General features: G+C 52.0%; 1 protein-coding gene across 1 annotated transcript; it reads right to left on the bottom strand.

Annotated features, from left to right (window-relative positions):
- Window positions 1-12,210: 12,210 nt before the first annotated feature.
- On the bottom strand, window positions 12,211-16,821 carry LOC100908518 (cold shock domain-containing Unr). Its single transcript, XM_003744988.2, has 6 exons — window positions 16,572-16,821; window positions 15,515-15,803; window positions 14,517-15,398; window positions 14,342-14,397; window positions 14,118-14,188; window positions 12,211-14,019 (listed from the first exon to the last, which is right to left on the bottom strand). The coding sequence occupies exons 1-6, from the start codon at window positions 16,596-16,598 to the stop codon at window positions 12,627-12,629; spliced, it is 2,718 nt and encodes a 905-aa protein (XP_003745036.1). The 5' UTR covers window positions 16,599-16,821; the 3' UTR covers window positions 12,211-12,626.
- Between the last annotated feature and the right edge of the window lie 587 nt (window positions 16,822-17,408).

Consider the following 17,408-nt stretch of genomic DNA (forward strand, 5'->3'; position numbering starts at 1 on the left):
AAACATCTAGCAACAAGCCTCTCGAGTCGGACCGAGTCGACCGACCGGGCAGCCGGAAAGCGGGAAGACATTCGCTCGGCGGCGAATAAACATTAGCGAGTCGGATAAAAAGTGCGCCGTTTTTCACACAAATATGAAAGAAAACCCTGTAAACCTGAACCGTCCTATTAAGCGAACTATAGAGCCTAGACTGACTGACTGTTCCGGCTTGCCACGTATCACATAGAGCGGCGGAGGGAGGGTGTTCCATTAATTTTGAAGGCATACGTTCAGCTCGTGTAAACGAAAGCCTGAAAACTATCGGGAAAAACATCGTCGATGCAATTATCCGATTCGCCTCGCCTGGTCGAAGCCTATTGGCCGCACTTGCCTCGAAAGGATGTGCCCGCTGGGATCGGAGAAACTCCCAACGCTCACAGGATGACAACAATCGAATCAGAGTGACATCCTCGAGGTTCCGAGAGAACACCGCAGCCAACTACCTCACTTATTCTCCCAATCGCTTACAACAGGATTTGGAGCTCGAGAAAATAAGAACCGTGGCTCCGTTCTTCGGCTGCAATTGTTGAACAACCTGATCGACGTGAACGGGTAAATTGATACGGTCCCAGGGAATACCTGAAGCAGGTGACTCGGAGGAAGCGGACCACTTCACCCTGGACCATCGAGTGAAGTCGTCCGGTGTCTCGTCCCGAGGATCCGGATCTGATTCTCGACAGCATTCTTTCTCTCCAGACTTCGGCTCGGTGCTGCAGGATACGACTTCTCGGAGAAAGACTTTTTTAGTCAGAGAAGACCTGCAGTCTCATCAGTTTTCCTGTGGAGAAGCTCTGCGAGGGGCTTTCCGTTCGTGCGCAACCAGTTCCTACAGATAATTTCAACTACGTGCTCGAAAATGATATCGGGGCGGATTTGTTCCAAGAAAGCTAGGTGGACGACGACGACGACGCAGCAGCTCCCACCCTCGAGGAAAAGACTCCATCCCTGATCCCTGAGCCCCGGAGCGCTATCCGGAATCAGCTCCACAGAGTTTGCGAAGGTCCGCGGCTCACATATATTGGGAAGCGAGGGTTCATCCGCAACTCGGAGGAAAAGCTTGACACCGACACAAAGTTCGCACTCCGGAGACTAGCTCGAGGAGAAGTCGTTTGTGAAGCTTTGTTCTCAGAATCTGCAGCCGGAATGCGGCTGGGAGCAAGTGCGCCCGCTCCCAGGCTCGAGGGATTCAGGCTGTGCCTTGCGATGGACAACCGACGGGGGGGACAGGGAGGCTAGGGTAGGGGAGGGGGGGGGGAATACATACACGGAAAAACGGCGGGAGGATGAGGGAAACAGAAAGAGACCTTGGAGAGTTCCATAAAGCTAGGTTCGGAGAAATCTCGACCGCTTGCAGCTGAGAGACCACTTCCGATCCGCATCGCTCAGATACAGTTCCGGAATTTTCCCTCCAAAGAGATACCCGCGAGCTGTCGAAGGGTTGGCTCACGGCGGGCTCGCTGTCGTTCCCTACCATCGTATTCTCCATTATCAACACGGCTGAGATCGTTGTTGTTGTTGTTTCCAATTTCATCGCTGGGAGTTTCTCTGATCATTTCCAAGGGGAGCTTGCCGTATTTGAGGATTAAGGACTCCTACTCAATCGTTCGCCTCCCGAATGTGGGAACTTCTAGGCAACACAACTCACAAATCGGGAATAACGCTAAGCGCGAAAGCGTCGTCCTCCTACGAGCACAATGGAGCGGACTCGAGTCTCGAACCAATTACTATGGAATGGGGAAAAACTCGCGCGGCTCCACGCTGCTGCGCACAAAATTAGACTTTGAAAGAGCAGAGACGTAGCGACGCTTAGATCCACAGCCAACGACACAAGTTCATTCTACACGTTCGCCGCGCATTGGCCTGAACGCGAGCGAGTCTAGTCAGCGAACGGAAAGCACTAGCCTCGAGAATAGATTGAGCAACGCTGCTCGGAACTCCATCGGGAAGCGCAACTACAAACCGTAATCCCACAGCGTGTCACCAAAGAGATTTATTTTACGCGAATTAGACACCGACCAGCCAAGCAGCTCGTCCGCTATCATCCATTTTCGTCTCGACGATCCTTTGCGGGACTAGAAACTCTACCAAGTCGCAGCAGCTCCGAGACTTGCCGTGGGATGATGATCACCGTGTCAACGTCAGCGGATATCCCGGATCCTTTTTTAGGCTTCTCGACACAGCAGACCCTTCCGAAACTTTTCGGTGGCGGCGGCATTCCGCTCCAGGCTCGAGCCTTCTGGCTGTCGAACGGGAGAACTATGTACTTCCCTTCTCGGAGGGCCCTCGGTTGGGGAGCTTAGCACCCACAATTTCCTGCCAATTTTTCAAAGCTCAGTTTTTTCCCGAGAGCAGTGTCGCCGCCCACGATAGGACTTGTTGCTCGCGGAATCCGATGATTCCGATATGCATAGCCTTGAGAGAGGAACGATCCTCACGCTAGACCGGAATAGCATCGAGAGCTACAAAAAGCTGACTCCATTACAGCGCAGGCACTACCTGCAATCACATTTGAGTGTCATATTCCCCGACTTCGATCCGAGCTCTGATTCGGATGAGCGAGCTTCCGATGAGCGAGTCGGGCCGGAGGAGCGGGGAACGTTCGAATAAGCCAACAGTCGAACAGCGGGCCTCGGCCGGGACTCGTTCGCGGAACAGACGACCGCAGAATATTGAGCCTGAGAACCTCTCTCTTGCGGGTTTCCGAGGCACGTGTGAGTAGTCGCCTTTTTGGATCGTCACCTTGATTAACTTCACAGATAAAAGCGCAGCGGAACTTTGTAGTCGAAGTCTCGGCAAACTCGGGAACGACCCGACCAACCGGCCGGTCGACTGAGAGATGTTTGCAGAGCACCGCTACATTTCGGAAACGAAACCCTACCCGTCCCGTTTTCGTTGTCTTTCAGGACCGTGCTCGGTCATCTCCCCCGTGAGTGAGTCTCCCCGTGTGCGGAATCGATACTTGTTCGCTCCGCTACGGGAATTCTTTGAGCTCGAGAATCCGTCTTCGCGAGAAAATGTACCAGCCTCGGGCAGGATATGCTCCTGCACCTTCGTTTGAAACATGTTCGACAGCCGATGGCTCTACAGATGCATGTGCTCGACTCTTTCGAGATGTAAATTATCAGAGTTGGAAAAGCAGCTCGGAGCCGATGTCAAGGTCGAAATAATTCACGCACGGAGGCAATACGATCTCGAGTCTCGATTTCCCGCTGAGGCCGCTAATCAAATTCGCATCGCGGCTTTGTTTCGAACAAAGCCTACGTACCGGCGCCTCGCGTACCCGGAGCTCTGGCAGCGTTTCCGTAATCCCGCTCCGAAGCGATCGTCACGAAACCTCGACTCGCTCCGTCAGCCAGTCGACGTTATCCGATTTTCCTCATTACTGTTATCGCTCGTCGATTCCGATACACGACTCAAAGATCGCTATATATAAGATAGATATTGTTATTTTCGTATAGATATCTTGATGTCGTTAGATTTGGCGGCAATATGAAGAGGAAACAAGGTGCCGCATCACCTTGAGCATCGATGCTTAGGATCCCGCAGCCGGAGGAGCGTGACCCTCGATCGACCAGAACGGATATCGTTCCCCAGCCGTGTACGGGTTCCCCATGGGGTGGCTCACCATTAAGAGGAATTCATCGACGAGTCATTATTTCCTCGCTGACGTGTCACGAATCTTCGGCTGGACTGGCATCGAAACGTAAATATATACGTGCCTTGCGTATGCATATACGTGGGTCGCGAGACCTTGGAATGCGACACGATATGATCCAGACGAATCGTTAGACGCGTATTTGAGACATACCGTCAGCAGCATTGGCATTCGAGAGAACGCAAAATAAACCTCATACTCGACATATGGTACTAGCGCTTGTCGAGCCCGAAATGAAACTTTAGCAAGCTTCTGAAGAAAACCATCGGTGAAGAAGCATCGCTCATCGCTCTCCGCTCATGGCAAAAATTCAAGGTTCCGATCACGTCAAGTTCTTGGTGCTCTAGCCGGATGCAGATTTTCCTCCAGGAACCGATTGCTACGAAAGCTCTCCCCCCCACCGGCGGGTCATTCCGGGAAGAAATCCCCGAAGTTTATACGGAGAGGACCGTAGGAGACAGACTGCGTGCGGCCCCCTAGCGTGGAGCTGAGGCTGATCGTGCGTCTCCGGAGTTGAGGTCGCGAAGCATCGATGGCGTCTTCGCAGTATCCGGAGGAGTTTCCGACAGGGCATCCACTTTTTGGGTTTCCGCAAGGGTATCCGTCCTTGTTTCCGTCAGAGTCCCCGTCATGGTTGCCATCGGTTTTTTCGCTGAAGTCTCGGTCAGACTTCCCGTGAGGGTTTCCGTCAGGCTTTCCGTCAGGGTTTCCGTCAGGGTTTCCGTCAGGGTTTCCGTCAGGAAAGTAAGGTCGAGAATCGTTCTCGCTCAAAGGCTTCGTTGGTAGGTCTTGATCCGACGCGTGAGTCCGAGGGAAGGACTGGACGACCGGTGTTGATCTTAATACCTCAACCCGATGCACAGGCATCGGGGAACTTGCGCATGTGAACATCTCCTCGCACAGTAAGTACCAGACGATAAGACAAGTGTCGGTACAAGGAATCGGAGAATCTAATGGTGTCCATGTTCCTCGAAATTCGTGACCTGAAGGACGCCGACTTCGCCGTCATTCCGCTTCTGATACGGGAGCTTGATCGAAATCATATCCCAGATGTGGACTGCGGAACTGCGTAAACTCGTATCAGAGTAGACCGCGAGCGTGAGGGTCGGTGTCCTCAGCGATTCTGCAGTGCAGAGTTTCCATCTCCGTTTCCCGCACTGCTTCTGTCGTCTCATGTTTCGAGAGACGAAGAAGACACTCTCAAGTCAATCTACAATAACCGGAGCTATCTGGGCGACGAATAACCGGAGCCCCGCCCTCGGGGAACGCTGAGAGAGCAGCTGCCGAATCTTCAGAATGAGATTCCTCGAGTCAAAAGGACTTCTTTCCTTTTTCAACGAGCAAAATTTTCCCGTGGTCCCTGGCAAGAGTAAGGGGTCAATGGGCGGGCGAGCTCCGATTCGACTACACGAGGGAAGCTTCGGCGTTGCCATTACTCGGAAAACGGCAGAATGGGCACTGGAGTTTACGCTTGTTTATCTACGTGCTCGCTGGCTGGCTTGCTTGCTTGCGTGCATGCGAGCAAGCTTGTGAGAGTTTGCCCATTGACTGAATTCTCTATCGAGCGCCGCCACGTCCTCTCTCCAGACGCTCGAATTCAATCGATTCTGCTCCCCCTCAGTTTGTTTTACATACCCCTTTGACGTCGAAATCCCGGATATTTGATTCGAGGTATTTGAGGACGTGTTTCTCACGTCTCCAGTGTTTCTCACAATCACAAAACAGGCAAATGAGTTGCGAGTCCGTTCGCGTAGTGCATTGGCATTTTCATCAACTCCTAACGATGGAGTGGATCGCTTGGAACTCATTCAAAGCTCTCTATTGGCAGTTCGATGCCGGAGGAAAGCTTGGTCATTACCCATATAATGGCTGTGTCACGGTCCATAGAGGAAGTCGCTCACTCTCTCGATTCAAGCACATGGGTGTGGCGTTGCCGTCTCATTTGGTAACCTGTTGCTTTGCCTGCATTCGCCTACCGGAAAATCCGCGACCGATACTTTGCTGATGCAGCATTCATCTCCCACCGAAGACGGGGGCTGGTGCGTATAAATATACATACTTGTGAATGTTCGACGAGCACTCCCACCGTGCTCAGGAACACGAGGCTGAGTTGCTCGACTGATCGATCGACGGATCGATAGGTCGGTCGACGAGATGATCTAGGACGGGAGTCGCAGACGGGCCTTCCCCCTCGATCTGGGAATGAATTATCCTTCTCGCGGCAAAAATGATACCTCCCGCATTTCTCTTCGGTTTACATAGTGCTGCTGCGGCGAATCCCGCAGGCGCTCGTCATACGATCAGAATTGAGGAGAATCTTCCTCGGCTGATCAAACTCTCCAAGGCCGGTGGAGTTTGGCTACCGACGAGCGGGAGCTTAGCTTAACAGCCTGGATCAATGCTCTGTTCCTTCTCCTCTCTTCTACATTCGTTTCGGAGAGAAGAACGAGTGCCTGAATGGTCGGTCGGTCAGTCGTTCGTTCGATCGGCGGAACGATCGACGAAGGAGCTGTTTGCACGGAGGCCACGGACAGCAGAGGAAACGGCGACCTCCTTCGGAAAAAGGAGGGAAATAGTATTTCGCAGAGTCTCGTAAACTCGTAGACTGCGTGCGCTGTATGAGCGACAAGGCTGGAAACGACTTGACGTTGAGGAGTCGGCCACCGACCTCGCTGATACCGGGCGCATGTGTTCTTTTGATGGGAAAGCTTATTCAAAGTTAATCAGCTATTCCCTCACTGGCTCGCTTATGCTTCCACGCTTCCGCGAACGAGCGTGCATGCATGCTTGCTTGAGGAGGAGTGAGTATTCCTGACGTTCGGGAGAACTTCCACGAGGAACACGTGGAAGGAGCGACAAGCTGGCAGGAATGGAAGGGTCTCAAAAAGTACCCGCCCATGGAGGAAGATCCACCTTTAAGTCGCTCGCAGGCTGGTTTGGTTTCCGGAGACTCAGATTGCGTGGAGATAGCTTCGAAACTGCAATTTTCTCCCGGAGCTCAGCCTCCCACAGGAGAGCAAGCTCGCGTTTTGCTTGAACGCAATTTCCTCCCCTCGGCATGAACCGATTCCGTCAATTGCGAGCGCAGGGCGATATGCCGTATCATAGGATGCCAAGATCGGATTGCGTTCAGACTTGCTCCGACCTTTCCGATGCATCGAAAGAATCGCTCGATTCCAGCGAATGTTCCACGTCGAAGTCCGGGCAGGTCAGTCGGGCTCATTGACTGAGCCCCTCTGACTGACACAGCGGGGCGAGACTGCCCCGATCTGTTGGAGGCGGGCAATCTGTCGCTCAGACAGACAGTGGGTTACTGAGCGGGTGATGCGTCGATTAGTAGGTAGCTTCGGAAGCTCAATACAAATCAATCGTGGAGCAGTTTGCGAACACGGACCAGGATTTCCCTTGCAGCTGAATCTGTTTATCGGTAGACCCAACGAATGGTAATCCACGCACTGATTTAGGCCGGCTGTGGCGTCAGCGGAATAGCCCCCGGTGAAACTGATTCGCTGAAGTTGGCGGAATGAATCCGATTGGGAGCTCTATCGCGGGAAAATCACCGAGTTCCCTTTCGATCCGATTTTAGATCTGGCGGGCATCGAGTAGTACCGAATCCTTGTCCCTGTTCCGAGCCCCGAGATTTCTCTCTTCGAGATCGAGCATAAAATGATTGTGAATCGAGTGCTTCCACGAGCTGTACCGCGCTCCACAAAAGTTTATCGTCTCGGGTGATTCCGAGGCGCGGAAACTTTGCTTCTGGCAGCGTTGAACGATTCAGCTTATCAAAGTCACGTCAAAAACGATGACAGAGAATGGATATTGTGAGCCACTTGCCTTTGACTTGGTTGTCGTAGATGAGGAGCAGCTCGCGTTCGCGCTTGCCACTCGAGTAACTTCGGCGCTCCATGTGGATGCGACCGGAACGGAAGTAGGTCGCGTTGCCTTGCGTTCACAACGAAGTTCAACTGGTGCTTTGTTTTCAGCAGCTCGTTCGACTCATGGGTTGCAAGTCATCGGTCGTTTATCGGCTCGAAATGACGTCGATAGCGAAGGCACGAACTTCAATCCACCATGGCACAACTAAGAGTTCGTTTTATATTCTAAAGTTGAGTTTTCTCCTGCAGACAATCACGCCTGATGAGTCGGTCGAACGCTGGCAGCCGGGTCGGAGTTAGTGCTTCGCCAGTTTCAAGAACTCCATGACATGTGGTTCGAATCGAACACTGTTGTTATCCGAACTGTGTTCGGCTCTGACACACGCGTCAAGTTTTCTTCCGAGAACTTGGTGATGAAGACGCCGGTCATCTGGGGGGGAACACTGACAAGCATTACTCATCCCTTGAAGACGTTTCTTTTGTTCGGAGACGTTCACTCCGACCAAGCAGCACCACCTCCACTGCTGTACGGAAGTCTTCTGCGACCGGTTTCCACTGACCACAAACTTGGACTCCTGTCGCGCTCGGAAGAGAGTCGGGTCCCGTGATCACTATCTCCACTTGAAAAATTGGGGCTCCGGTCTCCGACACGGGAAATTTTGTTTAGATCAATGGCGACAAACATAACAGAACGGGCATGTCTGACGGCGATCTTGCTCACTGCCTCACTGTGACGACCGGCTGGGACCTTTTTCTGGCAGTTGGCAGTTTGACGTGACGACGCCGCTCGTTCCGGAGTCACACAACTAGTTGACGTTCGAAAAGAGCGCCGTGGATCGACGGAAACCCGCTCGAGGAGAAGTAGGGAGAACTTTGTTTTCCGATGGCTCCGTCGGTCGGTCGGTCAGTCGCTTGCTGCTCTGAGACCGAGGCTGAGCCGAGCAGCCCGATTCGAACGGCGCAGAGTTCAGCCGACGTCTGCCGCCGCCACCGCCGCCGTTCGTAGCGGGTGCCTAGTGTTCTTTCCCTCTACCAGCCAGCACGCACCAACTAACCACCAATACCAAGCACCGCCAGTGAGGCAGCCCGTCGACCAGCCGAGCAGTAGCAGCAGCAGCCACGAGAAGTCTCTCTCTCCTCCACAGTTGAAGTTGGACACACGGACGGATTCCAGCCCTCCTCCTTCTGCGTGTGTGCCTTGCCAGCCTGTCTCCCGAATCGTGCGTGTGTCCGACCGTCTGTACGTCGGCCTGGCTGGCTGCCTGCGCGTCCGCCCATCATTCAGCAAACCTCTCAGATCCGTCGTGGCTTCCTGTATTCCCGCACATGTTGTAGGTTCGAGCGCATCTAGAGGTCTGCATGTGTATGCTGAGTGCTCGTGAGCCTCTTCTGAGCGGCCGAGCCTGGTTCGCTGCCAGCGCGCTCGGCTCGGGACCAGAGGTTCGCTGTCGGAGTCTGGTCGGAAGACGTTTTAAAGTCCCCAATTAGAGCTCTTGCCCCGGATTTCATGTAAATGATCATTTATGAAAGGTTCTCGTTCCGCCCTGAGTGCTCGTTTCTGCCGCTCGAATTGTGGTTTGCGATTGTTTGTACTTCGCTGCCGCTCCGTGAAGTTTTTATTCATTTGGAGTGTGAATGATTGTTGTGATCTATGTTTCATCTGACTGAGTCGATGGGGCCGTTGCGCGAGAATAATCCTTCAGACTCCTCGTGGCCATGTCTTCGGAGCTCAACCGTCCCTCACGACAGGGAGCAGCCAAGTCCCCGGTTACACGAAGCCCTGACCCTTCTCCGAAAGTATTCCAGTATCTGAACATCTGAAATCCGCAATTTTTCCATGGATTTTCGATTCCGAATAGGAACTGGCGTGGTGGACACACCGACAGAGCGTGACTCCGAACACCGGTAAACCAGGACCATATCGGCGATGCCCTGAGCAGACTGCGGACCGGGCGCCCCTCCGGAGACGTTCCCCGATACCCTCGACTGAGTTTTCTGGCCCCATTGGACTCTCTCCGAGCTCATTCTACATTCCTCGTTTCGAGCACCGCCGGACACCGTACCGTAGAGGCGTTGTAGTCGTCAAGGGATGCGAGGGGATCAGGGAGCGGGGATCGAGATATGGTTCATTCTTTGCGGCAGGTGGGCTGAACCCTCTTGTCCAGTGGCCTTATGGATATCTTCTGGCGAGCCCTGATAGGTGAAGACAACCTATAGCTCGATTGGTGCCTTCTCGCGCAAGTGTGGGGTGGAGCATTCTGGAGCCGCGGCTGCGAAGCGAAATGCACTTTCTTCACATGAAAAATTATGCACTGTCCACTCGGCCGTCTCGTCGGTCTCATCTCCGAGTCCCCTGAGGAGCTCGAGTATTCGGAAGTTCAGGACAACTCGCGGTACATCCAATCTTCAGCACGCAAATATTTATAATGCATTCCCAAAGAGTTCACGGCCGAGAGTTCCTTGCGAGGAGGCCGAATAAAAAAATGCTTCGATTGCTGCTGTGGGCAGCCGTATGAGGAAGCTTTCGTCCGGAGGGAAGGAAAAAAACATCCCTCCTCGAAAGTCTCTGCGCCCCTGACTGTGCTTGACATCGCGGGAGATAGTCGGCGCAGTCTCGACCGTGTTGGTCGCCAGAGGAGGTTCCTTGGTCTGGTTCTTATCCAATGGAGCAAAAAATGAGGGCGCTGCATCGTCCACCGAGAGGCTCAGAGCGATCAGTCGGTGAATAATGAGTTGAAGTGGATCTCCATCAATAGACGAATGTTCCCGGAAGAAGCTTGGTCGATGCAGTTGGCCTCGAACGCAACACATCGTCAAAATCTCGACGGAGGGATCAGATCAGCTTTGTCAGCATTTCCGTTCATAGCTCTCTAAAGCAACAACCGAACCGGATCGGGGTCGCCTATGGAGAGTTCCTAGTTACAAGAAGTTAGGGAGGAGGTCAATCCAAGACATTCCGGCCACCGAAGTACACGAAGATGGTTGCACATCCCTTGCAGCTTGCGGGAGCTTTCGTAAACATAGAATGATAAGTTCAAACAAAGTCTCAAAGAAGCCCTTCTCGCCGGGTACAAACCCCCTCCCCCCTAGTTCACTCTGTCGAATGCAGCCCTCCGGCTCGCGAGCTACCGCTCATCACACTAATGAATAAATACAAAATACAAATGAGGTTGGCGACATTTTCCCGGTCGCGCCCAGTGGAGAAATGTATAAAGTTCTGGGGCATCCTGCTATCCTGGATAGGACACCTTTCCCACACGTTCGTCCGCTTTCAGTACTGTATGGCGTTTTCGATCTCTGACAGATATGTACATTGGGCATCCGGAATGATTGCTCTTCATTGGTTTGACACATCGACCACATGACAAAATGATCTTTATTTCAGGTTTGATCATCGCGGGAAATCTTTACACGTTTCGAAAACAATTTCTCTTTGATTCCTGCCTACTCTCTCGCTCCTTCTATTTCCGATGTAAAGTTTGTCGGCGTTCGTGTTTCTTCTCATTGATGATTCTCATACTCAGAAGTTCTGAATCTCAAGCTGGCTCCGAGACTTTTCTGTTGCTGCTCTTGTTTCTGTTGCTGAGTACAAGGTGTTCGCCGACTATATTCAATCGTTTTTCTCGAGGGTACGAAATATCCAAAGAAGAAAATGATGGAGCTCAACATCCCCCCGTAAATGTGTCATTTTTCGCTTGTGACTTAGGTTTTTTCGCTCGTTGTTAAACGTGTGTTTAGATGCTCTTGTTGTTGTTGATGATTATGTGGTTGTTCAATTGGTTGTTTTTTCTTTTTTTCCTTGCTTCTTCGCATCGGTTAGATTCAATATTTGAGCAGGCTTGTTCCATTGGCTTGTTTCCTGCCGTCTTACATTTTTTTTCGACGGTCCGTTGTGGGAACGGGGTCAGATTTTTTGGCAGAATGCGCCGAAGCTATCGTGTTGAACCTCTTAGTCCCTCCTGAGTTCTTGTTGTTACACGGTAGGCTGCTCCCCCAAGCTCGGATGGTTAGTTGGGCAGCTATGTAGGCTGGTAGGAAGGTGGGTATGCGGGCGAGTGGTTGTATGGCCGGCTAGGTAGATAGATAGGCAAGTAACTTCACCAGAATCGGATACTAGAGGACGAAGTGGTTGCTTCGCTGTCGGGACTTTCGACCTCCCATCTCCTCTTTTTCGTAATCGTTAAGTGCGCTTGTTTTCACCGGAAGGAGAGACCTGGAAATCTCTCAGAATTTCGTTCGTTCTCGAATCAATTTTCGTCTTCGCTTGGTTATCGAACCTTCGGATTTTATACGGATGAGCATTCAATGACAACGTTTCAGGGGATCTAATCCACCACATCACGCTCATCGCGGTGACGGGGAACACTTCTTCAAGTGATCACGTCAGTTTCGCTTCCCGTGGAATTGAGGACGTCGTTCAAGAAGAGAGAGGAGATTCATGAAACTCGACGGTCCGGCTTTCTCCGTCGACGCCAGGCCATCGGCGACAACTTTCAAACAATGGGAACTGATCTTTCTTCCCCGATGGCCCATGACCGGTTGCCCTGATTTGAACAGGAATACGAATTCACCGGTCACGACGCTGTTCGCGAGAGGAATTCCTGCACTCTGTTCATTTTCTTCAAAAGACAAGCTTCGAAGTTGAATAGGTCAGCGTGTACCGTGAGTTTATCTCTCGAAAGACAATTTAAAATGTTTCGGTATCGATAGCGACGGGATGGGCACGTACTTGCGGTGAAGCTCCAATGCCAAGAAAAAACAATAATAACGACATTCCAATCGCGTCGCCCGGGAGAGCCGATGAGAAGGAACGAAATGCACATAGATACTGTTGAAAAGTTTCGCCGACCGTCTCTCGTTCACCGATCGATAGACTGATCGATCGACGAACAAGTTTAACCGCATATAAATTTCTCCGATCACTGATCTGGGGAGTCCTCGACCGAAATTTACTGACTTCCGTTCCGGGTTTTCTGTTTTTTTTTCTCGTTTCAATCTTCGACGCGAAGGCTCGAGCTCGAATGCTTGTTCGGAGTTCCTCTGCGGGAGAGGAAGATCTAGGCCGCCGCTTCGGCGAGCAGGAACCCTCGAGTGCCGTCAGGTCCTTTCGGTTGGCGGATGGCGACAACTCGAGGACCATCGTCCGAAATGGCCATCGATTTAATGCGGTTGATGAGCGCGGCTGGTCGAGGGCTAGCTTCCTTTTCACGGATGCGTTTGACATTGGTGGCGACCAGTTTGTTATTGCGGCCGCGAGCCAAGTCGAATTCGACAACGTCGCCCGCCGAGAAGTCGGTCTTCATCTTTTCGATGACGTCACATGTGTTGAAGGACAACTTCCGACCTCCTTCGAGGTCGTAGTTGAGGAAAGCGAGCTGTCCTTTCATCATTTCGATGGTCGCGACCTTACGGACGCTCTTCACGTTGACGGCGAAGACCTTCCCGCTTGACTTAGAGGTGGCGAGCTGGAATTCGACGAGGTCGTTCTTCTGAAGGACCTCTCCCTGCTTCGCGAGGGACATCACACTGAACTCGTAGGCTTTTCCCGATTCACTGTTGGCATTAGTTTCATCCTCATTGTCAGCGTCCTCATTTTCTTTCGATTCGTCGTTGGAGCCCGCCGCTGTTGTCATTTCAATCAAGCCGGTGTACGGCACCTGATCTGGATTGTGGCAGCGAAGAGAACGGACAACTTTACCTGGGATGACCTCATCCGACACAAGTTCGAGATTCGGTATGGAACCTTTCTCGAGTAAACGCACAACTTCGGCGCTGGGTCGGTCTTTCTTCACGAGAGCGTATTCGACTTCGGAGCCCACCAGGAGATCCTTAATGTCTCCATCGACGCTCGTGAAATGGAAAAATAGGTCTTCAAGATGATTTTCCGATTCGATGAAGCCGAAGTGATCTTTGAGTGCCGAAACGAAACCTCGATTGGTGCATTTAGCCGTGCTTCTTCGGGATTGTTTCTTTTTGCCTTGACCTGGCGCTTTACAGATTCGGATGGCAACCTGACGGTTATTAATCGAGCCTCCGCTCTGGTTGCCGTGCTGGAACTCGGAGCCCAAAGAGAACTGCACCACGTTGTCGATTCTCAATTCGAGATCTAGCACTTCGTTCAGCTTGAAGTAGTATTTAGTGTTGTCTTGTTCGGTAGTGATGAAGCCGTAGTTCTCTTTCAATGTTGCGACGGTGCCAGTGAGTCGGGTCTCCCTAGCGAATGCTCCCGGTGCCGAGGTCGCCAACATGATGTTCGTGGCTTGTTTCGCTCCGTCGCGACGATCCGTCGCAACCTGGAAGGTGACCGGGTCGCCACTTTTCATAGTCCATAGCGACGGAGCAAGATCACGGTCCCCGAATCCGAATTGAATTTCCTCGCCGTTCTCTTCACAGACCACCCTTCCATTCAGAGGCTCCTCCGTCGGATTGTACAACTTTGTTATAGTTCCCCTGGGGAATAAGTCGATCGTTAGCTGGAGCTCCCTTCGTTTCGTCGGCAGGGAGTTGACGAGCTCTTTCGGTTCTATTCTCTTCTACTAGGGACTCACTTTCGAACGTTTTCTTCCAGGTCGTTGAAAATTACTGTACCCGATGGAAGACGTTGCAGATTTACAGCCACCTGTTGAAGAAAAGCCCCCATTAGGAATTTGAGAGGTGGAACCGTCAGGATCCTTGAATTCCGAAGGTGGGTTCAGGCAACCCGCGAGCTATTTCTCCCCCTTCCCCCCTCCCGAAACTCCTTCTCTGCCTCGATGAAATCATCCTCACTCACCGTACGATTGTTACGAGTGGCTATATCAAAGCTCACGTCATCTCCAAGAGCGAGGCCTTCACGGAGAAGAAACACATTTAGAAATGAGCTCCCTCATGATACAGGAGCAAACATACGGAAAATTAGATGCTGATGATGCTCGTTATAGGGCAGAAAAAAATCTCATTCGTCTCACCGTCGTAGCCTTCGCTGCAATGGAAGAAAATCTCTTTGACAACATCGGCACGTTCGACGAAGCCGAATGTGTCTTTGAACGTACAGACGACTCCCTGGAACCGCTGGTTGTGATTTTCTTGTTCTTCGTCGTCTCCCAGACGGTTGGAGTTTCTCGAGTTCTTAGGCTGCCCTTTCGATTGCATTGAGCCAGATGTTGAGGTGTTGGTCGTCGTCGTCGTCGGTGGAGCCCCGATGTACTTGAGGCTGCCAGCCGCCTGATGTCCCGGCTGCTGGACTGAGTTGGTTTGCTTAGTCGATTGTCCGCTGAAGTGCTGTATGGTGGTACTTTGTTGAACGTTGAGAGAGTTTTTGGGGTTAACTTTATGACCAGCGATCTGCGCCTGAGAATGACCCGCCGAAGCATCGGCATCTTTTGCTGATGCAGAGTTTCCATTGAGAGAAGGCTGTAGCATACGTCCGTTGACTCCTACGGATTGGCTTCCGTTAACTACGTGCGTTACTTGAAGAGCGGAGCCGGGATTGTACGCTGCGAGTACTTGAGGCGTTGGAAGGCCAGGCATTATAGGCATCACCATGCTGGGGTACACCATTGGAGTTGTGATGAAATGTTGTTGAGCTTTGCGAGATTGTTGCTGCTGTTGCTGCTGCTGCTGCTGTTGTTGTTGTGGAGTTAACACGACAGGACGCACGTCGGTCGCTTGGAGTCTGCCAGTAGCGCTTTGAATGACGAGGAACTGGACATCTTGTCCATTGAGGGGACCTCTCTGAGTGGGGTCGCAGAGGTCCTTTCGAGAAAACTCAAAGAAGAAGCACTCGCCACAATTGTCGTAGGCAACTCGGCCGCCTCTACCCTCAGCGTTCAATTCGGTTGTGATGACTCCTGTAGGATGGAAAATTACATCCATTTAGGGTATTGTCTCCATTCGAGCGAGAGGGACGGAAAATAATGATATCAGACATCAGCAACTGGGACTCGACACGGGAGAGCCTACACACCATTGATTGGTGTTTGCCCTGCTCCTCTGGCAATGTCGCTCGGAATCTTCGTCACAGAAACGGCAATAGGTTTTCCGCTCTTCTTGTCGAAGGTCATTTCAAAGTCTACGGCGTCTCCTGGTTTCAAATGGTCGAGGTTTCCAGTATATTGCGAAAAGTGGAAGAACAGTCGCGCCTGTCTGTCACAGCATCGGATAAATCCATAGGTGATGAGCATTTTCTCCACGATACCCGTTTCCCTTTCGGCTGGGAGCTGGTCGGCACCGGTTTCCTGTGGGACCATTCCAGACTGGAAAAGAGCAAACGCGAGCTGTGAGTTACCGAGCATGATATTTGTATACCGAGACAACGAAGCGCTGCCGCAACGAGAGTACCGCCGCCGAACTTCCCAGCGAGACGTCTGTGTGGATTGAATCGCTGGCGCTGCGGAAGGCTTTCGAAATATCTCTATCGCGAGTGAAACCCCCGCAATGCAGGTTATTGATGCGAGGATAGCAGAGCGCTTGATTTGACATGAACGAGCTGACCGCATGAGTATTGGAGATGCTACTCGCTCGTCTGCGATGACGTCATATCATTCGGCGACGCTCGTTGACTCGATTGGCTGTCTCGTCTCTCCTTAGCGGATAGGAAGCTTTTCGACTCAAATAACTCGCAGGCGCCGAGCTTTTCCCCGATATTCCGAGTTTTCAAACGCATGCGGGGTCTTCCGGATGATTGCTCCAACGAGCACCTCCGACTGTTTCGCTCACTCGCTCCTCCCGAGCAGTCAGCGAATTCGATGAGCCCGAACACACGACCGCAAGAATCGGGGAGAAAAGACGAGGCCATCCCGGCACGGAGGTCGAGAGATGATAGATCATTCCGGATAATAATGATTATTATCGAATACGGGGAGGTTGTCGGAGCTCGGAAGTAGGGCACGTAAGCGCAGCTCCATCGATAAGCGATTCGGCTATGGAGGTAGTCATGATATTGATAACGATGGAGTAAGGCTGCAGAATAAACGCTCTCGTGTCCCCGGTCAAGCCTCGATGAATGTAGACATGGAGCTCACCTGGTCGTGCCACTTGCTGCCGGCCATGGCGTTTTTTCTTCTCGAAACAAGCGGAGATGCTTGAGACTCAGCGGTGAAATCTCTCGGCGCTGCTGGGTTGACTTTTGATGGGGGTGAACACAATTTCGTTACCGGAAGAACCAGCTTGTTGACTGGACTTAATTACTTAGAATTTGGTGCGAAAAAAACGGGTAATTTTGCTTAAATTCTAGGTTGCCTAATTGCTAGCACTGATCAGGGACAACGACTTAGTGCGCGGAAGGCGCGGTTTGCGGAACTCGCTCCGCGTTCCGTCGATTAACGTTCAAACGTTCCCGGAAAAATATACGACGTGGCCTGTCCGCGATCTCGTATTAGTCAGCGTGCGGCTAAATGTAGAGTCGAGATGACGTGCAATCGGCACTGAACGATATGACGGAAGAACGCAGACAAGGGGTTCGGGGGCTCTGATGAAATCTGATGTCTTGGAGAGTGGAGCAATGTTGCGGATAATCTTTGCTGGAAGTTCGAGCGGGATGGGGCGGTTCCTCCCAATATTCCTCCAGTCATACTCCGATGGTGGATCTTGTGAGGTTTCGCTTTCCTGCGACGCTCGCCGTATTAGTCTGTACGAAAATCGGATGAGAAAGCCTGACGTGATAGACTGAGTTCTCTCGGGCATGTTTCACGCAGAAGCCTCCTCGATCGATGCTTCCCTCGTCGAATCTGACTTTATTCGAATTCGTTTCCTTCTCGGGTTCAAATTGAGCACTCCTGCTCAATCCCTAGAATCAGGCCGACGTCGAGTATTGACTTGGGAGGGAAGCTTCACGGTTCTCTGAGGATAGCTCACAGGTC

This window comes from Galendromus occidentalis, unplaced genomic scaffold (assembly GCF_000255335.2).
Source record: "Galendromus occidentalis unplaced genomic scaffold, Mocc_1.1 scf7180000077476, whole genome shotgun sequence".
In the NCBI taxonomy this organism is placed as follows: Eukaryota; Metazoa; Arthropoda; class Arachnida; order Mesostigmata; family Phytoseiidae; genus Galendromus; species Galendromus occidentalis.

Excerpts from the sequence above, each read along its gene's own strand:
- LOC100908518 (XM_003744988.2), bottom strand. The coding sequence starts at position 16,598 with ATGGCCGGCAGCAAGTGGCACGACCAG. Across the intron at positions 15,399-15,514 it reads AGGGCAAACACCAATCAATG|GAGTCATCACAACCGAATTG; the intron begins GTGTGTAGGCTC and ends TCCATCCTACAG. Across the intron at positions 14,398-14,516 it reads TTGCAGCGAAGGCTACGACG|GCCTCGCTCTTGGAGATGAC; the intron begins GTGAGACGAATG and ends TTCTCCGTGAAG.